Below are 25,507 nucleotides of genomic sequence, written 5' to 3' on the forward strand. Positions count from 1 at the left end.
AAATATCCGAATTTCTAACCATTTCGGTTGAATCTTGGCTGTAGATAATTTAAATGCATGACCTACACAGGGAAATCGAAACTAAATATTCTCTCTCCTCAGGATACGAGTATACCTTTCCTTAAAAAAGTTTTCGTATGGATCTTGCTTCTTACTAGCACATGCAGCACGTGTAATTCCAGCCAAATAAATAATAACAGAAATGAACTGAGCACTAGCTTTCTATGGAAAACAATAATTCAGATTACATTTTTAAGTTTTATTTCATATCTGTGAAATCAAACCGCGCTCGTATTTCTAACGAATCGAACACCAGTCAGCCTCTATGACAGTAATGCAATAACACAACATAGTGAATTTTTTTCGGGAAGTAGTAAAATACACATCCTGAAGCTTAAATACTTCACAGTATTCCGAAATTAAAATTTCGCTTGAAAAAATTCAAATAGTAACAAAATTCTGCGCTTTACGTTTTCATTGTCCAGCTTTTCATATTAAGGCAGGGTAGCTCACTCTAGCAGGAAATAGTCTCACTTCAGGAGCACAATAACTTCTGCGATTCCTGCTACGGCGGCTAGTACAGCGCCAGCTATCGTCACGCCAAAGGACCATCCCAACTTGTAATATATGTCTTTGATTTTAGACCCGTAAATTCCGATACCAATTATAATGAACACGACTGAAAAAAAGGGGGAAAATGGAGTTTATCATATATTCTTTGCTTTACTGCAAGCTATATATCCTCTAACGAAATAACAATCAATTTCAGCACACCTTACTCGAGCTCGGTACATTGTATAAACATATACCACACTGTCAAAGTAACTTCGAAACTGGACAATTCCAATAGAGTATAAGATAAAATACCTCCTCATGTATATAGCCGTACATCTATTTTATTCCAGATAGAGTAATTGTTCTTACCAGCGCCAAATGTGAGTCCTATGGTGATAAGTAGGTATTTTCTCTGCTTCATAGACTGAACAAAGAAGTAGAGGAAGAGAAGAATGAGGGCAGCGACCATCAGAATCAGCCCCAGGCACTCGATGCCCTGTACCGCGTGGTACCAGTCTGTTGGTAGATAAGAATGTCAATTATAGCATACTGTTTTCTATAACCCCAACCACTTGGGACAAAAATTAAAAAAGAAAAATTGTATAACTATAGAATAAATGTCAAATTAGCTGGGGGTTTCCCAGGCCGCATTAGAGCTTTGCCCTGGACCCACTGGGGAATCAAGGTGGTCCCCCAAATCCCTATCTTCTTGGGGCCCCTTTCAATAAATCCAGGATTCGTCACTGGTTTAATACGCTAACATACCAATCTATGGATGCCAACAATTTTTATTATCTCTGCAGTGGCTGCTAGTAAGCATGTTGGCGTGTAAAAAAACCCCACAAGTACTGGTAGAACCGTTTTAACAAGAGCTTGGACTTTTGGCAGTACGTGACAAACTCCGATTTGTTGAAGGCGGGGTCTACTCATGGTTAACTGCCCAGTCATTGGCTAAAAGACATGAATATATTGAACGCAATGACACTCGCCCTACTTTACGCAGGGATGTAAATTTCGCTGAATCAGCGTCAATTTCATGCAGCAGAGCAGATCTTGGCAAACAACTTTCCGGTTTTGACATTCTATGAATAATAATGAGCTTCTCTTAGGGAATTAGAAGAAAGGAGGTCAATATCTGACAGCTTGTTTTGATGAGCAAACTAGATAGTAACATCCCACAGAAAGTCCAAGCTCTTGTTAAAACAGTTCTATTTCTGTGTGAAAGAAAACTTCATGACCGAAGCAGTAGTATGTACGACTAACGTCGATATGATCACACCTCGTCAAAATTCAGGGTTGCGTTCAAGATCGTAGCAGCTATGCTGTTAAATAGAAAAGCTAACCGACCTAGCCGCTACCACAAGCACATGTCGTTATTGTATTATTAAGTATGGGGTATTTATTATAACAAAAATTAATAACGTCAGGTGCCTGTGGCCGCTAAGTAGATATTCCTAGCCCAAATTTTTATTGCTAAGCATCAAATTCATGGGCTATATTACTAACCAATTTGTAACAAATATGAAAATCTTATTTAGTAATATTTTGCTCATCCTATAAGTTATAATGAATTTAAACATGCGTATTCATGCTTGAAATTTACAAGTTATGTCGATAATACATGTGTTTAGATGAACAATTCCGACTTAAATCAGAGACCTGGCGGTCAGTTCTAGAGACCTATAGATATCTACGAACTTGCGGCAAGACCAGCTCCTACGATCTTGAACGCAGCCCAGGTTATCGTGCGTGCTATGAAGATATCAACCACGTAGAGCAGCAAAATGAACGGTTTATTTATTCTGGACTTTTCCATAAACCAGACTTAGTAGCCATAATACTGAGTCAAATAGCTCTAAATACAATGAAGTGGTTCAAAGTAATTTTCAGTGCTTCACATTTATTTTGAAAAATTCATTTCAAACGAAATCACCAGCACATTTTGCATTTTATGTACGCTTCTTTGCTTTTTTACTTCTCTATACTTTTTTTAGTGTCAAATTACAAGTGCATGTCCGAGTACATTGCATACTCTTTCCCGAACACTGAAATCAAAGCTAAAATGAAACTACGTGTTTTTTTAGCATATTGAAATATTTCATTGCATATATACTTCAGTTTTCTGTTTGTTTCTTTTTTAGAACCCAATCTTACCTCCGCAACGTAAACCATCGATGAAAAGTCCAATATCACGATCGCCGCACTGATAATACCTGGCGTACCGCAGGTACTTGTTCAGGCCGCCGCCTCGCTCTGTGTAGCAGACGTCATAAGCCCAGAGTCCTATCTCGTGTTCCACGTACACTGGAATACGCATCGCCTCGGCAATGATATCGGTACCGAACTTGTTATGGGCCCATCCTTTGGTCGCAAAACCGATCACAAAGACCACTAGAGCCAGGCAAAGAACGATCAGAGCAACCCTCAGGGGAATGGACGCGGCGCCCCAACCAGCCATTGTTCACGCAAGTCCCCGCCGTGTTCCGCAAGTGAAGTATGATTACTGAAACTGCTGACAAACGTCTCCTTGATACAGCGCCAAATTCTTTCCAAGTTGTCAAAAGCAATGACATTAGTGTTTTTCATTGTATTTCTCTGTGTCATATAGTTGGTTGTGCAATCTTTTTATCCAGCATACCATAGACAGAGGAATTCGCAAAAGACGGGAGAAAGCGCCACAAAACATAACAAGAGCACTCTCTACACTGTACATTGTTTTCATGATATCTTTGAAGAGAATATGGACAATTAATCAAGATATTAAGTTATTTGTAAAGTTTGTTTGCATACATTTTCCCCAATGCCAAGTAAGTGAAGACATTTTTATTTACCGGTACTTTCTACATTTCAGGGATTTTTTTTCTTTGTTTATGACTCGTACATGTATGTCATGATGAAATCAAAATACTTTAAAAGTGCACATCGCTATACGATATGATTTTCATAAGGTTTTTAAAAAACAAGAGATGTTTGTAAAACACTTATGCCCCCCCCCCCCTCCCTTGGAAACTGAACGGAAACAACAAATAATTGAAATTTTTCTGAATATTATTACGATGAACTTGTATACCAAATTTTATTTCAATATGTGCATCCTATGCGAAGAAAATGCACGGAAACTGCAAATAATTTGAATTATTTTTAAGTCCAAGACACATAACTCTGTCAAAAAAATGCTTGATCTTAAACTTAAAATTAAACTTGATCTATATTTATTATGATAAACCTGTATACCAAATTTTATTTCAATATGTGCATCCTATGCGAAGAAAATGAACGGAAACTGCAAATAAATGGAATTTTTCTACGTCCAAGGGGCATAATTCTGTCGAAAATTGCTCGATTGTACCCAAAATCGAACTTGACCTAGATATTATTATTATGATAAAACTGTATACTAAATTTTATTTCAATAAGTTCAGCCTCTGCCAGGAAAATGAACGGAAACTGCAAATAAATGGAATTTTTCTGCGTCCAAGGGGCACATGCTCGGTTGTAACCAAAATCAAACTTGATCTAGATATAATTATTATGATAAACCTGTATACTAAATTTTATTTCAATAAGTTCAGCCTCTGCCAGGAAAATGAACGGAAACTGCAAATAAATGGAATTTTTCTGCGTCCAAGGGGCACATGCTCGATTGTAACCAAAATCAAACTTGATCTAGATATCATTATGATAAACCTGTATACTAAATTCTATTTCAATAAGTTCAGCCTCTGCAAAGAAAATGAACGGAAACTGCAAATAAATGGAATTTTTCTACGTCCAAGGGGCACAACTCTGTCGAAAATTGCTCGATTGTACCCCAAATCGAACTTGACCTAGATATTATTATGATAAACCTGTATACTAAATTTCATTACAATATGTTCAGCCTCTGCAAAGAAACTGTTGGTGGACCGACCGACAGACAGCAGCAAAGCAATATGTCCTCCCTTCTTCGAAGGGGGGCATAAGAAATAACTAGCCTTCAAATACTCCGAAAATTAATTTACATAGTAATCGTATTATACAATTAAAGTATACCATTGACTATCATTGAGGGAGTCAGGAAGATTCCAGTCCCCCGAGAGCAAGTCTATTTCCCGAGGCGAAGCAGCCTGTTTTGCAGGGAATCGGTCTGTTTACTGGGATTCTTAGGGAATCGGCGAAATATATCGAATTACTCTCATATAGTGAAAAATAAGTAGAGGTATAAGCAAACTTGCTATTTTTAATCATGTAGTTTAAATTGCTAACTGTATTTCAATATCAAATGGCTGCAACAATTACCACTGAGGAAAATTTGAAGACTCAGTGATGAAAAAAGAAACATGGAAACTATCCCCGCATCAGAGAGCTCTACCAACTAGTTACAGAGTACATCTAAACAAGTCTGTGCTTACGCTATCAGCTTTATTTGCCGTCTCCTTTTATAAATATATCAACCCAATATCCATACAAATACTCAAAAACGTACAATTGGACAAAACAAGTATGCAAATCAGTTTTAAAAAATAAAAAGTTTCTTAATTCATTGAAAAATTGTTAAAACACCAAAAACATATACCATATACATAAAAATGTAACAGGCGCTGGTGTTAATTATGAATATCATGCATATTCTTTGGCTGCTTATCATTAAAATACCGTTAAAATTAAACCATCTTCCTCTCAGACTTGAATGCATTCGGACAAAACTAGCTCTACCACTTGTACATATTTTGTATAAATAACAAAATCTTTAATCACTTTCAAAGATAACATTTTCGGTGTATATCACAGTAAATACAATAACTGCCATGCAGTTAACAAGTTGATGCATGAACCAGACGGACACATAAACATAAACATTGATCATGGCACTTTATCTTTAGTTTGTGGATTCCACTAAATGTGATGGATTTCAAGTATTTTAAAAGATTCAAACGTTTAATGTTTATCAATGCTTTTAAATTAAATATTTTGTTTACATAACACCAGTGCTTCCTGAATCAGTTTGTGGAAGGCCTATATTAGTGGCAAGTAAAGAACAAATAGTGCACCATACTGTATTGCGAAGTACATTTAAAAAAAACTAGAAAACATTAAATGTGGACATATTTTACGTCAAACACTCTTAATTTGACCTTATAACGTCATATACCTTCATGCAAAGTTATTAAACTATATGTAAAATACTAAAAAATAATAATATACTTCTCTCTCTCTCCTCTCTCTCTCTCTCTCTCTCTCTCTCTCTCTCTGTGTGTAGGACATTTAAGATGTTATATCTGCAAACTGTCTTTTTTATAAATATGCCTACATTCGGGAACTTGCATATAATATACAACCTCAAATTTGTATACAACAATTTTTACATCATTTATAGAAATAAAATTTAGATATATATTATGTTACAAAACCATAGGTACATTTTGCAAAATTAATGGCAATAACCCCCCCCCCCCCCCCCATTTTTAAGCCAAAGGAAACCATAAAATTAAACTTCTAAAAATATCCTTATTTACAGTTTAAGCTGTCTAAATAACTGCAATCTATACCTTCTCATGTCATGCATACAAACTCATTTTCATAATATATGTGTATATTTACATCTACCAAGTATTATTTCCTCCATTTCTTACGAAAACGTATAGTTAATTCATAGCGTTATAGAAACAGCCAGACTGAAATCTACAGGCCCCGTTCATCGATTGGTCGAAACCTACACCGACCTTAGAAAAATCACGGACTGCACGAAATAATCATGATGATGTCAGACTCAAAGTCTCACAGGAGACGATTTGGCTGTTTCTTTTAGCTACGGTACTTGTGTGCATTAACAGTAATTTAGTGAATTTTACTAACTTTTCATAACCGATTTATTAATTTGTTAAAAGAAAGGTGTTAATATAAACAATAGAATGCTTTCTTTGATGTATCATGTGGGTTATGAAGGTAGCGATCATTGCAGAAAAAAATTACATAACCTGCTAACGCGGGTTATGTTTTTGTTTTTGTTTTTTTGCAATGTCGCTACCTTCATATCCCCAATGAATCACCAAAAAAAGCATTTTATTGTTTAAATATATGCTTTATGTAATTTTAGGACACACTATATGACACAAAGAAAAGCCTGCAGATACAAATATGAGATATATATACACAGGCTTTTTCAAGGAAAATCACTTAACATGGCAAACAATGAATCAGAAAAATTCTGCTCAAAACATTTATACTATTGTCTTCTGAAAATATCTTTGCAGAAATAATTTCTCTTTGATCAAGAAAAAACCTGCACCTAATCATTAAAGCAGATTCAAAACCCTATTAAATACTCTACAATAAATACTGAATTGTATAAAAAGAAATGAAAACAAACATCTGTGTTTAAAATAATGCACTCTAGACTAGTGGTAAAATAATATTAAACAGGCACACAATTTGATTGTTTCAGAACATGGACATTGCTATGATCACTTCAGACAGACACAAGTATCCTCATTTACACAGCTCCTGGAAGACTTGTGGTAAATTATGATGCATGGAAGTGGAAAATTAAAAATTTATATAATTACATTATAATTAATTATATTTAGCTGGTAATATAATTATACAGCTAATATTAAAACACAAGTAAAAGTGAAATAGGTGACCTCTTTCTGACCCTTTGACATTACATGTAATACTTATTCTATAAAAGGGTTTACTACTCTTTCTGCACTAATAATAAATTTTACACTTTAGATATTTTTCAACATTGTCATTGTAATATACACAATCTCAGCAGCCTTGTGGGTTTAATATAACACAAAAACTTGATACTATTCCTGAGACATAATCATTGTTTATAATTATTTATGTAATTATTGCTTTATATTTCAATAACAATATCTAATTACGAAGAAAAACCAACATCAGTAAAAATTATGTGTGAACATAAAATGGAAATGTAACTGCTCATCAAATTGAAACCCATATGTACAAGTATATGAACTTCTGAAAATATACTGTATTCAATACTCACAAGTATCTTATGAGGAATAAAGTTTTTACATGAATCAATGACTAATGGCAAGAACCACTTAAATATGCACCATACCAAACAACCACATTCATCAGTGATCTTAAACAATGTGAAGGTTCTTACATTCGCCTCATCAATGTGAAGGTTCTTACATTCGCTTCATCAATGTGAAGCTTCTTACATTCGCCTCATCAATGTGAAGGTTCTTACATTCGCCTCATCAATGTGAAGGTTCTTACATTCGCCTCATCAAAGATCTCAAACTGTAGTGTATATTAACTCTCCTGCTCTTTATAAAACGATAGACAAAAAACAACAGAACACAAAACACAGCACTGAACCCCATCATTACAGTCCCCAGGGACGGTCCGTCCGGCTGACCGTGGATCGCGACCTTCTCCCCTACACCCCCCACAGGGTCAGGTTGCCCTCCTTTGTCTCGTTTTATCATATACTGGTCTTTATCCTCCCTCTCTATTCTGTCCGCCTCCTCCTGCTGTTTCCGCTGATTGACGTCGTAGTACGGGTAATCTCGGTCCTGGTTTTTCACATCCTCCTCCTCCTCTTTGTCATCACCTTTCTCGTTGTAGTCCTCGTCTTTGTAGTCCTCGTCTAAATAGTTGTTCTTGTCGTCTTTCGCGTTATCAAAGCGCACCATGACGTCCTGGTTGGGTTTCTTGGCATCGTTTTTGGGATACTCTGGTGACTCGTTCTTATCATCGTAGTATTCATGCTTTTCCTTCTGGTTTGAATAGTACTCCTCCTTATCGGTTTTACCGTACAACTGAGCAGCAAGGACATTATTATTCAGAGCACCTGGTTGGTTGTAGTCATTTTTAAGCAGTGTTCTGTTGGCTTTCATTGCATGGTCTTCTTTTTTTACAGCTGTTTTGTCAAGAATTGCTTTAGGGATGTCCTTGAAGGTCTGTCCCATGGCCAGTGCATAGGCTATGTCTTCATTGTCTGTTAAAGGTTTAGCAGCTGATAATTTTGATTTGATGAAAGCATGGTTTTTGAAAATGTCTGAGGATCCTGGATAGATAAGATATCTCAGGTACATCACCAGAGCCCCTGCCCCTACTGCCGTCTTATGGGCCAGACATCCACCTGTCACAAACAAAGCACAGGTCAATACAGGTCAAACGTTATTCATTATTATAACTTGTTCATTTTTAGCTCAATAGTTTCAGTCAATAGGTTTCGACCAATCAATTAACAGAGCTTGTAAATTTCAGTCTGGATGTTTCTATAGAGCTATGAATTAACTTAGAATAAGTTTTCATAAGAAATAGAAGGAATCATACTTGGTAGATGTAAATATAATAAAGTGAATTCGTTTAGCTAATTAAATGAAGCCAAAATTAAATCATTATGATCTATAAGTAACATTTTTATTGGAACCACTGTGAAATAACCTTAGAATTGTTGCAATATCAAAATACCTGACATGGCTTTCTCAACCAATAACTTCCTGCTTCTAAAAGTTCTGGAGTCGGGAAAAGACAGCAAACCTCTCTGTGAAGATTTTGTAAGGATATCTTGAGGTTTAACTTTCTTGTTATCTTGGTTAGTGAACTGCTGTACCAGTTTTTGACCTTTCTGCACCACTACAGCATTGTGTGAATCATTTTGGAGGCCCTGTTTTTGAAGTTGAACAGGAATGTTGTCCTTTTTTGTATCATCTTCATAATCATAATCAAAGTCATCTTTGTCTTTTGAATTTACCGTTCTTGGCATGCTGCCAAAGCAGCCGCTTTTCCTTTGCCAATGAATGATTTCATACAGGTACGAGCTGGATAGGAACTCATAAAATCCAATATTCGGACAAACAAATTCTGAAAATTAGTTTGATCTTGATAATAGTTTAAAAATACAAAACAAAAGAAGAACATATGTATTTCACAAAATTGCAATTCACTTAATAAGATCTTCCTAATTTATTTTAATGTTTAATTTAATCTACTTATTTTTCAAATTAGTGTTAAGAGAAATATATAAATGTAAATAGTATTATCCTTTATATAAGCTATGCCTTACGTTGCTCAAGGAATAGATCCTGAAATCTTGGTGTTATATTTTCCTTGAGTATGATATGAACTGTTTGAATCATCTCCAGGAAGTTGTTTGTACAAAACTCTGTTTGAAAATCATCTACTGATTTCCCATGTTTCTCAAACAAAGCCTTCATGCTGTTCAAACACCCTGCCTAAAAGAAACAAAAAACAGACATTCAGCTTCACTATATGTTGTATGATTACAAAAGAATCTGGCTTATCTGGAATGTCATAATATACTTAGATTCCTTATTAAACGCAAGGAAACATTATTCACTTAAAATCAGCACCTCACAGATTTTAAAATCTTGCTCTTATTTTTCATACATATGTAAACTACATGAAACTATGATAAACATTCAGCATTCAAGATTTTATGCTCTCACCATTGGATGAAAATGATTGAATTGCAGAAATAAGTAATCATGTAAATTAAGGAATCTACAATAGTTTACAAGATCTATATAATCTTGTTTTATATCCTGTTTTGTTAACATACACAACAATACCTTGTGCATGTTATATTGTTTACCACAACATCAGAAGCCTGGTTAGTCACACGACATGTACCACAGATTCTTGTGTAAAATTGACTAGTAAACTACACCTACATTAGGCTGTTACACATCTGTTTTGTTTAGGTGCCTGATTATATAAAAAGTCACTCACAAGACCTACATAGGCCTGTGTTACCTATCTGGTCAGACACCAAAGACCACAGGATTTGGTGCCTGATTCCGTAGCCCGTCATCATCTGTGTCACCTACCTGTTCAGACAACATGGACCACAGGATCTGGTGTGTGATTCCGTAGCCGGTCAATCCTTGGCTTGTCATTAGCTCCACACAATCCTCCTTGATCTGACACATTGCCGACGACCCTTTACCCAGGGTCCCTGTCAACTGAGTCATACAATGGTCCGACTCACTCTCTGACAATTTCTCTGAAATTAAGTTTCAACAAGACTTCTACAACATCTCTGTATGCCAGAGTATTTACAATTTAATACATTGTTTGTAACTTATCCTTCATGGCAACTTTGTTAATATTATATAACATGTATTATTAAGATGCAAAAAAAACAAAATCCCACAATAATTTTTTCAGAACTTTCAAAAGTCATAAAAGATTATTTTCTTTACATTGACTGACCAAGTCTTTAAAAATTCATCGCATATATAAAATGTAATTAATATCAATATCAATATTTTCTTATAGCAAACATTTTTTCTTCATTCAGACTATCTTCCCCATTACAGACTGATGATCTGAAGTTCTCATAATGAAAAACAGTTGTAATATTCTGACATGAAATCAGCGATCAAATATTAACCCTTTTATTTGTACACAGATATTTTCCCAGGCATTACTTTTATTGCTGAAATAGACATCATGGCTCCAGAGAGTGCTGAAGTTGAGAACTCGCTGACTTTTCCACAGGATCCATGGACGACTGACAACAAAGTGGAGGTCCTTGTAGTACTCCTCATCCCCTTTCTTGACGAAGCTGACTGCCTCCTCGCTGATGCTTGTGGCCTCCTGCTTAAGCTTCTGTATTCGGGTTCTGATGTCCATGGAGAGGCCTCCATTTTCACCTTTGTCAAATCTCTCCAGCAAAATTTCTAACTGACCTACAATTGTACAACTTAATTAATCTAAAACTTGTACCAATCTCTTTATAAAAAATTGACATCAATGGTTATGGTTAGCACTTCTGTCCATTTTATTCAGAGAACTATATAAGGTTAAAAGAAATAAACTGGTTTTCCGTCAAATGCTGCCACAATGAATACTTTTACTGTCATATTGAAATTGGGGTTAGTTCAATTAAGATTAAATTTTAAGTTTAAAATATAAGTTACATGTATTCCCCTTTTCAAATCATGCAATTGAAATAAAATAAACTGCTTGTCCCATTATATATTGAAATGTTTAGCCTGAGAATCAAGAACCATTAATATATGTATAGATAACACTGAGACATATTGAGGGAAGGAAAAGGACAGATGAAAGATGTTTAAAAATGCTCACTTGAGTCCTAAGTTTAGGCGAGCTAAAACAATACTTTGCTACACTTAAATTGTCAAACACAGCAAAATCAGCTATAACTGCCAACAGCCAGTTCACAGATATAGCTCAATAAGGATGTGCCTGCTGCCTCATTCCATTCAATATTGAATAAAATACCATTTAAATAAAACAATGTACAGCCAAAAACTAAAATTTCTAAGTGCCACTTTATAATGTATTCATTTGACCTAGTTATAATAGGGAAAGAGTGTTTGTGCAGTGATACAACATAATGTACAGTACTGAAGTGATGCATATCAACTACTGTTGAACAGGAAATGCTAATTGGTTAGGTGTAGTGGAAATTATCCTGATAGTCTTTCCACTTAGAATGATAAATGGATAGTTCCATTTTCATAATGACTGGTGACAGATGTACATATATAGTTGGTGTGTTAATACATCAAATACAATGTACAATGCAATGTAGAATTCAACCAATTTTAATTCTTCCCAAAATATCATACAAAAAGTAATGTACCGTAATTGTAAATATTTGTTAAGTTTGTTTTCAATTCTTTTAAAATCAAAATGTTGAAAATATTTTAACCCTTTTTTGGTTAATTTAAAGTAGCAATTGAAACTTGTATATTTTTTTTTTACAGTTATATAATGCCAATGCACTATTCCCTCCCCAAACCCCACCCCAACCCAAGGTTCAAAGATTACTATTCCTTTAAAAATGATCAGTAATGTACCCATATTTAAGCATTTTACGAAAAATTTTGCAAATTAATTATAACTTTATTATTACTACTGTAATAGTAGATTGCAAAATCACTGAGTAGGGATTACTAATAAGTTTTTATCAACAGGATGTTTCATTTTTTATAAATAATTATTCTTAAGGCTTATTCTTTTTTCATACTGCATATTTTTCTTAGTTCTTTACTACTGATATAGAAACAAATACATTATCAAGCAGTCTTGTACATCTAAAAGCAATATAATTTGGAATTGGCATGAACAATGGCTGATGTGCACCTACGAGGGTCAATCAAACAATACGAAGACTTTTGTCATAGCTATGGTACTTAACATCATATCATTACTAAATTTAGTAGAAATAATTTAGCAATAGTTTCAAACAATTTGCGAGAAAAAAGTTAATAAATTCTTTTATTTCTAAAAATTATTTAGAATCTAATCCTGCAAAAATGAGGTCACAGCGCACGGTCAAAATTTGTTTTATGTCAACAATAAACCATATAATGTTGAAAATAATATCTCTATAAATTGGGCTTAAAACCAAATAATATTGAAACCTCAAATCAGTATAGTCATGGTGTTCTTTGTTCCAAATAATGATGGAATATATTGTTTTGTCGAACAGATATTAGTAACTAAAGACAGATAGTCCTCTTTAGAATTGACTAAAAACATCGACGTCGCTGGACGTCGCGGTGCAACGAGAAGTACAAACAAAATGGATTTAACTCAGGAAAAAGCCAATACAAGCTGTGAAAATGTTCAATGGTGCAAAAAATAAGTCAATTATTTGCAAGTTTGTGTTCAACTAATAAATTGTGTTGGGGTGGTGGTAATTGTATTTTGAATATAAAACAGTTCGAAAGAGAGTAGAATATCTGAAAATATTTGGTCAAAAAATAATTAATTAACGTCAACCAACGTTCAGGGTTATTCTTACTGTAAACTAAGAGATACAGGTTAGAAAATGAAAACATTGAAGAACTAACTTATGATTCTCGAACAAATGTGTGCAAATAAGATGTAAAGTGGTTCAGTGCCATTTTAAATTGTTAGGTTAAAGACACAAGAGACTAAGCATGATATAAAGATGGGGTATATCTATAAACTGTGCGTGTTTAATGTTGACGTCATGTTTTTAACATTACCGTGCACCGTGGTGACAAAACATGTTGTTTTTAAAAAGGGGTAACAAAAATACCGTTTCATCAAATGGACTAAAACTTCGCATATCAATAACATTATAGTGTTGGTGCACAGGTTAATCTGTTAAGTATGACTTTCATGAAAAATATATGATAGACAGTCACATTGTCTTTGTATTTTTTGATTGACCCTCGTAACTAAGTGAATCCCAAAATCACAATGTTCAATTCTAGACTTGGGCATTCTCAGTTCATATTACCCAAAAATTGCATTTCTTTTTCCATGGCAAGTGAACACAGTGACACATCAGAGAGAAAAAAACAGCAGATCCTACATAAACCACTGTAATATTGAGATAGACATTGATCTTTCAATTAGTTATGATGGATTCTATCTGGAATGGTTTGAAGATATTGTTAGTATAATATAATGTTTTTTTTTTATTTGTGAGAACTACTTTTTAAAAGTACCTTAATCAAATGATGGCAACAAAAATCTATTGATATGGTAAGTATAATAATTAAAGCTAAACTGTTGTTAATAACAAGGATGTTTGAGCTGCAAAATTGAAGTGTTGTGGGGGGGGGGGGGGGGGGGGGTAGGGGGCATAAAAAATACAAAACCAAATATAAAAAGTCTATGAGGATTTTGCATTGCATCAGCCATGAAGAAGATAACATTGAAAAAGTGTGTGAGGTGTTCTGAGTGACTTTCAAATGGAGGAAAGATATAAACATTTCCCTTTATAAACTGCCATTAGAAATCAGTTTTTGTTCCTGTGAATTTTTCCGAGTGAAAAGTTATAATGTGTCAATGAAGGTACTTTGGATATTTTTCCTTTCATCTACTTTAATTGTATTCAATGTTTCACATGTATGAGTATTTAATAAAAAATTGTCCAAATGTGATGGAAACAATAACTTGGGACAGACTATAGATAGAATGCGTTTAGTTTAACTTACGGTGACCTGAGCATAGCCTGGTCACGGTAAGATTATTCTTTCTATACTCTGACCTGAGTTTTTGCTTCCACCACTTTTTGCTTGATATTTCAATAATAGTAAATACCTTTGTGCTCAAACTACGTTCATCCACTTATATGAAAAATGTCCAGATTATCTGTTTTGAAACGCCCCCTCTACCACTTCAGGTTTCAATACACATCCAAAAATTGAAAGTCTACGGAGATTTTGCATTGCATCAGCCATTAATAAGCCCAGATAATAATGTTAAAATATTGCGCGATGTATTCCGAGTGTATTCCCAATGGAGAAAAGATGTAAACATTTCCCATTACAAATCTCCGTAAGAAAATTGTTTTCGTTCCTGTGAAATTTTATGATTGAAAAGGGATATTGTTCAATGAAGATATCTTGGATATATTCCCTTTCATCGATTTCAATTGTATTTCTTTCACAGGTATGTGTATTTTTATTAAAAATCATCAAAAATTGATGGAAGCAATAACTTGGGACAGATTATAACGGTATATGTAGGTTTGCACATGAAATAATTATCAGTAAGCTATTTAACAGTGTTTAATAAAAAAAGGCAAAAAAAAAATTAGAAGATTGTATGAATAGTTAAACTTCTTATCCATCGAAGACGCCTGTAAGCAATGGTAAGGCTGTAACTATAGAAGACAACGTAGCAAGGCGCTGACTGCAGCTATGCAGCTATGGAGGTGGAGTAGGCTGCAGCCAGCTGCTGACTTACCTTCCAAAACACGCAAACCAAAAAGTCCATCGATGTTCAGCTCCCGAAAAGTTGACTTGTAATAACGAACAAGACGTTCAATGGCTGACAGCGTGTCATTCAATGCCTGCAACCTATTGTCTACAGGGGCAGAAATTGTTAAACTAAACACAGCAAGCATCAGTAATCCAGAAAAGGCAGCCATCTTTAACATACTGACTAAAACCAGAATCGGGAGGAAAGATTTTTTCCGAATACAAATGACGGTACTAGAGTACAAATATTGCCGCATCTTTAGCGGTTCCTCTCCTCAAGCATGGGTGGCCATGTCCTCGGTGCTTATACATGCATATAGGCAACATGAAAATTATATCCATGCATACATGTAGTCACACACAAATGTTGGAAATTATACGTTCTCGTGACGAGAAAAAAAATACGTCAATTATGAAAAAAGAATTCTTAACCAGCAACTTTTCGAAGATTGCCATTTTCTGCAGGTTTGTTGTCGTAATTTTACATGAAAGTAATTCAAATCTATTTTTGTAAGTGTTGGGAAGGGGGGGGGGGCAAGCTCATCCAAAATGTGTTGACAAGCAAACTAAAAAAAAGAAGAAATAAAAAAATAATCTCAAAAGAGTGACCTTTAATTTTATCTGTTGATTTCCATAATTTCACTTCCATTTATTACACATAATGTACATGTACGTACATGTACCTCCCAAGAAAAAGGGGGTCAATTACCACGACCATGGCTTTTGCCAAAAAATATATTATTTAAGGGTGTTCACATAAGAACATGCACTTTATCAATATGTATACCTATATAACGTGTTTGACTTTTTTCTTCCAGTGATCTCGCGGTCCTGGGTTGTCACCCTGGTGGATTGTAAACAACAATACAGTAAGCTGCTCGTTCATCTTTAAAACCTCAAATTCTACAAATACACCATCTATCAAATAATACATCTTACTTGCCGGAGAAATATTTAAGGAATGAATTCAATATTTATTTGTTTTATACGATATAAAATGGTTTGAGGCAGTTTACGCTTTATAAACCACGAAGCGGTTTATAAAAAAGCGTAAACTGTTTCAAACCATTTTATATCGTATAAAACTAATAAATATTTAATTCATTGCTTATAATTTAATTTTTTTTCTCTTCATTGAAGATAAAAACGGCCATTTGACCTTTAAAATGACGTAAAATTATACAAATTTAAACGTAAAGTCAGGCGTATGGATACGTTTTGGACGTTAGTCTTACTATGACGTAGGCAACATTCTTTATACGATATAAAATAATTTTTTAGCCAATCAGAAAGCGCGTTACAACCAGAATTAAATTATTTGTCTATAAATAGATACACGTACATCATCTGTATGACCGATATTTTTTTCTACCTTGATGTAGACATGAAAAATAAATCACTATTACAAATTTTATCACATTTGCAATGAAATTACTTAGGAGCACATCTCACCATTTGTATTTAATTTTTTATTTATTTATTTGGACGCACCCTTTTTATCTAATTTGCGGTGTCGAATCAGTATTTTGCTAGATACATGTAAATTTGTGTATATGACCAAAAAAATGTAGAACTTTCTCAGCCAATAAGATAAATATGTACCCGTATAATACATGTAAATGTCATGGTACATGCATTTAAGGTGGAATAACACATCGTCATAAAATGGGTGACCTCTGATCGAAACGACATTTTATTTTATTAAAAAGATTTTATCGACGACAACATATATATTCTTTACCTCATAGTCGAGTGGATAAAGTGTCGGGCTTGTGATCCGTATATACCGAATTCGAATCCCGCAGGGGCTTTTATTATTACTTACATTTTTTTTTAGATATTCTTTTTTTTATCCCCAATTTGCAAATTTTTCGCATATTTGACTTATGAATAGTTTATTTATCATTATATCTTTCATAATCAGATAATTTACAGTTACAATGTAATTTGAGTGACTTTTTCCAGGTGTGTTATTCCACCTTAATTAAAGACTCAGATCGGAGTTATCCCGCTTTGGTCACTATATCATATACATAAGCTTTTTATAAACTAGTTTGTTATTTATATATCATTATCTGAACCCGTATTTCAATATAAAATACACAAGTTAATATAGAAAACGATACTATTTTCACAAGAAATTCACAGCATCAAAGGTATTTATTTCTCCAGATGACTGTCAGTCATATACCAGTATCGTTTTAGTCCGATACCCATGTTAATTTCTTAGATTAAATTCAGACTCATGAATTGTTTTGAAGTTAAGATTTTTAATTTAGTTTCTTTTATTAGTTGCATGGGACCAGGACTGATTTTCAAATTAAATGAACTTACGTCTTAAGACAAAATTAATTAATGCTAAATAATCATAAGATTTCTTTATTATATTTTACTATAATGACGTTCGACTGTAAAATGAAAATATAGTTCTATATAAATAGATTTCCATAGAATTTGTTCATTGAAGATCATTTCATGAAACTGAGAATATTAACGACTATGTCATAAGTTGTTTTGTAAAACGCAGACTGAGCTTAATTTCTAAATTCCGCGGCTTGTAGGCCGAGATTTGAGGAGAACAACTATCCCGTTTTGCATAATGCTCGTAATATTCGTCGAGGATTTAATTTCGTTATTTTCGTCAGCAGTTTTAATCAACGTATTTAAATCCATGACGAATTTTTAACCCAAGTACTTTTATTACAGTGTTGTAATTTTCCTATCTTTTTTTAAAATTGAAACACAAACATATTCAAATCGTAAAAAAGATCACATTCACCATTAATATTAAAATGTACACGGAATGTCACAAAATACATGTATTCATATTTATCCGTCGATTTAATATAAACAAATGTCGAATAAAGAAAGATGTATATATAAACAATAAAATGCTGATAATGTATATATAAACAATAAAATGCTGATTTTTCGTAGGGGTTATGAAGGTAGCGACTATATATTGCAAAAAAAATGGCATAACCCGGGTTATGTATTTTTTCTGCAATGTTCTGCCTTCATGCTCCGCATGAATCACCAACAAAAGCGTTTTATTGTTTAAATAATAATGTATATATATAAAATAATGTAACTTCATAGTATTATTTAATCATTGCAGAAGACAGTTATATAACCCCCGTTATAATTAGCGGGTTATGTATTTTTTTCCGCAATGTCGCCACCTTCATATCCCGCATGAATCACCAAAGATAGCATTTTATTGTTTATACTTACATCTTTTTTTAACAGATTAATAAATTGATTGTAAAAAGTAAGTAAAATTCACTGAATTACTGTTTATGTACATCAGTACGTTAGCTAAAAGAAACAGCCAAATCGTCTCCTATGGAAATTTGAGTCTGTTATCATCATGATAATAACATGTATTTCGTGCAGTCCGTGATTTTTCTAAGGTCGCTGTAGATTTCGACCAATCGATAAACGTTGCTAGTAGATTTCAGTCTGGCTGTTTTCTATAGAGCTATGAATTAAGTTTCCGCAAGAAATAGAGTGAATGTTCGGTAGATGTAAATATAATATGATATAAATTACAAATATTTATGCACAAGCACAATTACAATTATGTACAAAGGCCCAACATTTGCAAAACATATGTACTGTATTATTATTAACACACATCATATCTAATGATTTTAATGATAAAATAATGTCAATAAAACATTGTACATGTAATATTGGAGAAAGGAACTCAATGAAAAAAATGTTTATGGTAATTAACTTAAAATAAATGCAATTTAAAAGACATAATTATGTAAAAGTATAGATATATAGAATGGATTCAGGTGCAATACGTATAGCTACTAATTTGTGTACATCGTCGTCAGAGTCGGAATATTCCATACAGTAACCATAGAACACAAATGGGTTCATTCTCATTTAACCATCGTAAATTTTTGTATATTCACAAAAATCAAAATGCTGACCTACAAAAAATTGGGAGCAAAAAGTTGTATTAACATCCAGACAAAAATGTTTTGCTTCTTTTCAGAAGTCATCATTGGCAATGGATATCTTCAAGTTTGTGTGGCAATAAGAGCAAATGGTCACATACGGCTCTTTATCGTGCTGAAGTCTACTATTCAATGCGTGGGCTTTTTTCACAAAGCACTTTCTGTTGCAGTTAGTTTGAAACCACAACAGTCTCTGTACACTGTCTTTAAGTTTTATGATAATAGACGTATGAAGTTTTAAACGTTTACTACAAAATACTGGCATTTCAACTTATTTTGACTGTCTTGTTTGTACATGTCAAAACAAATAATAAAGATTACAATTATTTGTGTTTATAGAAATAACATTCATGATATCAAGAAATTCACAAGTGCTACATGTAAGAAACATTGTTCCAGAAACGCCGACATTTGTACAGATTGCATATATTCTGGACGAATGATATGTGATAAGCCGTTTTATTATACTTTCATGTTAAATACTGAAATCTTATTGAAGACGCAGTTGATAATCCGTTCTATTACCCTCAGCGTTAGCAACACACTTGGCAACGGGTAACACAACAAATTGTTACATGCGCGTAAACTATGAGCGTACGGTTCGACATAGAATTCATGTCATTCAGATATAAAAGCAGTTTAAAAGTTTTCTTTAAAATTAAGACATTCAGTATAATAAAATAAATAGTTCCTTTTTAGGAGGGTAAGAGTTGAAATTGACACCCCTCAAAAACCATTGTCAACCGACGCGAACTGGCACTATTTATATCCTGTAAAAATGTTTTGGTTCGAAGGTATAGACATACAGTATGCTAGTAGCATTCACAAACGGAATTTTTATGTCATACCATTTTTTTTGAAAAAGTCCTTTTGTTGAAGTCCTCTTCTCTATGCAATGTTAGATCCGAGATATTTTCGTATAAGAAATTTAGACTTGTCAGTTAAAAGAAAACAAGGTATCTAATCATGATTGCAAATATTATAATTATTTATCCAATAAATCATATTTAAATAAATTTGTAATGGCTCATTAAGAGCTCTAATTCAATTTGACGGATTTTTTTTCTCGAAAATTTGACAAATTTAAAAATCCCTACTGTGGTTTTTTTATTAATCGTGTGTATCAATTTTCGTGGATTTAATGAAAATCACAGTTTCAAGGATATGTAAATTCGTGGCCCATGATCCTATCAATCCAAAATGTTAGTAGGAATTGCACTTAAAGTGGTATGGGACACCTCCATGTTGTGACGTATTATTTATCCCCCCCCCCCAAAAAAAAACCAATTAAAATAAGTGTTATTTTATAAATAGTTTCCTACCTAACAGGGTAGCATAGTGGGTTAGAGGATTCGCTACGGATCTATAAGTCATGAGTTCGAATCCCGCTGAGACTTTTAAAAATTTTAACTTTTGAAAAAAATTTAAACATACTTTTTGGTAAAATATTGTAAAATTCAAAAATTCTAGATCGGTGAAAGCATTTTATTTATAATGTACTTTAATACACATACAAATATCGACTGCTCTCCCATACAACGAAATCCACGGAAATTGTTACTACAGTATTTAACGAATACTGATGAAATCAATATTTGACGAAAGTTTTCGTCTGATTTGTCGATGGTCACTTTCTGATCTGCACGAGAACCTCCGAAATTTTACCGTAAATTGGAATGACTTGTTCGTTGAATTCTAAAATATTGTTTTAAAGCTACGAACTCTTAATATTTGGTATAGAAAAACTCCATATATTTTACGCTTTAAAATTTGAAGATGTTGGCAATGTGGCCGATCGCTCTTTAGCGATTTCATGTTAGAATATCTATCGTCCTTATACATGTTAGATAGTTTGTGTCCCTATATAGTGCAGTAAACATTTCTGCGGACTCGGACGAGTCTTTTTCTTGGGAATCTTGGAATCTCAGATGCAACCCAATATGTTTCCAATATGTATCTTTTATTTTCATTTACATGCACTTTCATTTAAGTTAAGTGATATCTATGTATTAGTATGAATACAATAAATGTGTACTTATTATCGCGTGTGACCAAGTACAGTAATTGTGAATTACATATTATGTATGTACATGCACTTAAATTGTACCATGCATTGTCTGATTATTGTTCAGAACATTTTGGAGCCATGTTCAGCTTTTATAAAAAAAAATATTTAAATATAAACTATCTTTTAAAAAGTGAAACCACCCGATTAAAAACGATACATGTACTAGTAAAACCCTTTTAGTTAGAATTTTATATTCATCTCTGGTACCTAAAAAAGCTGTGAAAGCTTCTTTTAGATATATGTTTACAAATATAACGAAATTCTTTCTCTCAAGTAAATCAAATTAATAGAAAATATGACCCAAACAACGCAAATTTATTTTATTTACGGTGCAAGGGGTTTTAAGGTGGAGAAATATATTTTCCCGAAAACAGAAAAAAAATTCTTTCCACGATTGTTTTTATTCATAAAACTTTTGAATAAGTTAAAAATAAGCAGGGTTCTAAACAAACCTCATTCAATTTTAATTATATGACTATATTTTCCAATCTTTTCTCCGGGATTCTGAAATAATGAATATGTATGTTTTTCATCAAATACATCGGATTTAAAACTCTCGATTTAATTTGAACAATAAGCAATCATTTTGATACATGTTTTTGAAAACTACAAAGAAGTTCGGCCTAAATATTTCACATAAAATGAACAACCGTTATTCGACCTCTGGTCAAAATAATGATCTTATTTTGGTCATTTTTGAGTTTATAGCATAGTAAATAATATTTATTTTATGTTTGCATGAAATAAATAGTATAAAAACTCCGGGATTGATTTATCTGAAAATGGACCATGCTGCTAGATGACAAAGTTGGACAAATCGACAAAACTTGCCAGCCAAGTTTGAGAAATTCTAATGCCAGCAGCGACACCGATATATTTGTCCAGCTCTCCTTCATACGTGTTCAACCTAAGCAAACAAGAAAAAGAGACCAAACGGGTCATTTCTCAGGCTCCCATGGAAAGGAAAACTAAGTTTTACGTAAAATAACCAGGCAACAAAGCAAATATTTGACTTTTAGACATCTCGGACACAGAATACATTTCCGATTTTCAATTGGATGTCGTCGGTCAGCGTCGAGTAAACAAGTCCAAAAGACCGAGTTCATTAAATTTTGCGCGATCTCTTAGTTAGCAAATATTTGTGCTAAATTGTCTTATATAACTCTTTTGAAATCCGTTTCAGGTTGTTCTAAGTAGTATTTGGATAGGTCTCCAAACCGCTCACCTTGCGTAGGGATATGAGCGGATGAACACAAGAAAATGTCCAATCCGTACAGATAAGCAAACATTCCCTAAACCTGCTTACACAATGAGGCGCAGTGCCCGACCGAAATGAGAAAAATATAATGAAGCATTTAAAAGCATTTGTAAGCGGACACTGCTGTGTCAACATCACTCTTTTCAGGACTCGCACGTGAACCTCGAACCCGACCTCTGTACTTAGTCTTTTCTGCTAATTGTAAACGCCCGACACCACATGGTATTGACGAAATATAACACATATTACAGTTTTTACATTATTACAATCAGAGAAATATTTGTTTATACAATTCACTCATTATTACGATCGGTTTGCCGTACACAGATTCAGTGCAGTTTTCTCTGTTCGGTAATTGAAATTGATTGCCAAACGCAAACAGTGATATTAAGGGAATACAAAAAAAAGCAAACACAGATAGTAGACTTTTTCTTACCATTGTATGGTTTAAAAAATTCTCATTACGAACGTATAAGTTTGTTGGTTAGATAAAAAATAACTTTCCATTTAATTAATGGGGAAAAAATAATTACTAAGAAAGAATTTCAAGTAGTTCAGCTTTTTTATAGATAGCTATTGCTCAGCATTGCTGTTGCTATCATGATCATATTTTGAAAGCTTTTGACACAATCTAATCTATACGATTAAAGATTTTGTGCATTGAAATATATATTTTTTATTGAATTGCTCTTGCTTTCTAACAAACGGAATTTGTGCAGTGAAAAAACCTTGATATCACATTGTTACTTTTGTGGGCACTTTTGTCCACAGTATAGTAATAATCGCAATTTGCCATTGCCATATTTAATCATGAAATTAATGTATAGCAAAACAATGAATATTTTGCATTTATTTCTGTAAAAAAAGAAGAGAATTAATTCTTCAGAAAGAGGAAACAACTGCTGAGGACATTCACGATATGCTAGTATTGGTGTAATAGATCGCCACCTTTGTAACGCAAAACTTTTAATAAGATGACCTGTGTACCACAAAACTTGTGGTTTACTACAAGTGGGATTTTTATTTTTGTTTTAGTTTGTTTGGGTGAGGGGGTTATTGTTGTTGTGTTTTTTTTGGTTTGTTTGTTGTTGTTTTTTTTGTTGTTTTTTTTTTGGGGGGGGGGGGGTTGTTTTTCTTTTTGTTTTTTTTTTTTTTTTGTTTTTTTTTTTTGGGGGGGGGTTGCAATAAAGTATAGGGAAGGATCCCGCAATGTTGTGGTATAAGAGGAGGACGGGCAAAGGGGAAGAGATGTAATCACTTTACAAAGGAGAAGACAGCCCTACTAAGTATTGTTTCTATCTACCCACTTTCCGTGAGTAAAACTGAGTTGTAATTTTATTTGTAGAAAATAAAGAACCTTTGAAACAAGAAAGAGCTTTGTTGTCAGATAAGACAACTTTTACGTATGAATATACTAAGAAAACCACATTGTAATTGCCGGCAAAGGTTCATAATTAACAACGAACAGATGTGAGTTCACATGTCCGCTCCAATATTCTGTAAAAAAAAAAACCAAAAAAAACCTGAAATGACAGATAGACTTAGATATCTCACACTAATTGATAATTGAGAAACGAGTGGAAAGTAAGAAGAAAGACACTATCTGCGCCCTTCAATTTTCATTTTGAACAGTTTTTTAAAAGGATCTTCCAAAACCTACCTTTGAATATACTTTAGAAAATGGCCTATTATTAAAAACAAAATGGAAGTAAAAATCACTTGAGATAGTGTCTTTGATCCATAAGCATCTTTGATCCCCTTTATGACTGAACAAACTATAAAAAACCGATTGGTTATTGAGAAATATATTTAAACTGATATTAAGTTATCATTTGCGGCACTTTTCATATATTTGAAACGGCAGAACGTAATGTTACTTCAAATATTGACAACAAATAGCGCGAAATTGTCTGTCCCGCGCCCGTATAATGAAATCGTCTGCTAATTCAATGTTTGTTATTTGTTTTTGTTGTTATAATATTTGAACGGCTGCCACTTTGGCTTTGAGGAGCAGTTGTCCTTCCATTTTTCAAATAACACTGCATCCAAATCAAACTTTCTGAGAATATAAAACAGATTTATTTTTACATTATTCTTCATTCAGTTCAGCTCAGCATGCATGTATTCTAGTCGTACATGCTTTTTGTCTAATTATGGATTCTAAACAAAGGAAAAAACCAACATTCATGACATGACGATCTCTGAAAAAAATGTGTATGTATAAAACTAATGAAACAACAATGGAGTTATACAGAGATCGAGATACAGACAAATGATTCGTGGCAGTTGAACAACTTTGTGTTTTTAATTTTTTCAAAACAGGAATTGATCAACCAGAAGGATTTTGTGAGGAAAGTGTTGAGGTGTCGAGCTAGATTAACCCGTCAGGAATATGTTTGGCATGAAACGATTTTCTTTCATTGCACAGAAATGGCCTACGTGCTGTAAGGGACCTAAATATGGCTGCTATATTTAGTTTGAATTGAAACGCTGACGTCGAGAACAGGTCAATGTCAAACTTAGATGAGATTCCGTCATTATGAATAAGAATTATAGATTTGTAAATGAAAATTATTCAGTTTGTTGCTGGAGTCTAACAGTACCCGGAACCCCGCACTACTTTTTTTTACTGAATTTTTAAGTTTTGTAGGCAAAGCGCTGTAACATATCGAAAATTCCGAACAAATATAGATTCAACAGCATAAAAAACAAACATGTAAACAATTAAAGAAGACAAAAGAAAGCTTTGATGTTGCAATACCGCTATATCTTATTACAATAAGTTAAATTTGTAGCTCGGAATGACACCCCGTCGTGCAGTCCTGATGCGATATATTTGTTATGTTACCTATTTAATGGTTTTTCAGGTAAGTACCCAATGTACCAAAGCTAGAATACCTACCGAAATGCCGTAATGTCGCCAGAGATTCACTACAGTAACTCTGATCATCTA

At 33.5% G+C, this 25,507-nt stretch overlaps 2 protein-coding genes across 4 annotated transcripts; both read right to left on the minus strand.

The window, feature by feature from the left end:
* Positions 1 to 244: 244 nt before the first annotated feature.
* On the minus strand, positions 245 to 3,233 carry LOC105318188 (uncharacterized). The gene is made up of 3 exons (XM_011415140.4): positions 2,710 to 3,233; positions 925 to 1,071; positions 245 to 679 (listed from the first exon to the last, which is right to left on the minus strand). Exons 1-3 carry the CDS (start codon positions 3,011 to 3,013, stop codon positions 531 to 533), a joined length of 600 nt encoding a protein of 199 aa, XP_011413442.3. The 5' UTR covers positions 3,014 to 3,233; the 3' UTR covers positions 245 to 530.
* Positions 3,234 to 4,937: 1,704 nt separating this feature from the next.
* Positions 4,938 to 15,453, minus strand: LOC105318189 (uncharacterized). Of its 3 annotated transcripts, none has more exons than XM_066087278.1 (7): positions 15,244 to 15,453; positions 10,974 to 11,234; positions 10,371 to 10,546; positions 9,587 to 9,755; positions 8,992 to 9,384; positions 7,781 to 8,656; positions 4,938 to 7,664 (listed from the first exon to the last, which is right to left on the minus strand). In XM_066087278.1, exons 1-6 carry the CDS (start codon positions 15,434 to 15,436, stop codon positions 7,785 to 7,787), a joined length of 2,064 nt encoding a protein of 687 aa, XP_065943350.1. In that variant the 5' UTR covers positions 15,437 to 15,453; the 3' UTR covers positions 4,938 to 7,664; positions 7,781 to 7,784. The 3 variants fall into 3 exon arrangements, with proteins under 3 accessions (XP_065943350.1, XP_065943349.1, XP_011413443.3); XM_066087277.1 differs by having other exon boundaries at positions 7,752 to 8,656; XM_011415141.3 differs by having other exon boundaries at positions 4,938 to 8,656.
* Between the last annotated feature and the right edge of the window lie 10,054 nt (positions 15,454 to 25,507).

The sequence above is a fragment of the Magallana gigas genome, chromosome 6 (genome assembly GCF_963853765.1).
Source record: "Magallana gigas chromosome 6, xbMagGiga1.1, whole genome shotgun sequence".
NCBI classification, from domain to species: Eukaryota; Metazoa; Mollusca; class Bivalvia; order Ostreida; family Ostreidae; genus Magallana; species Magallana gigas.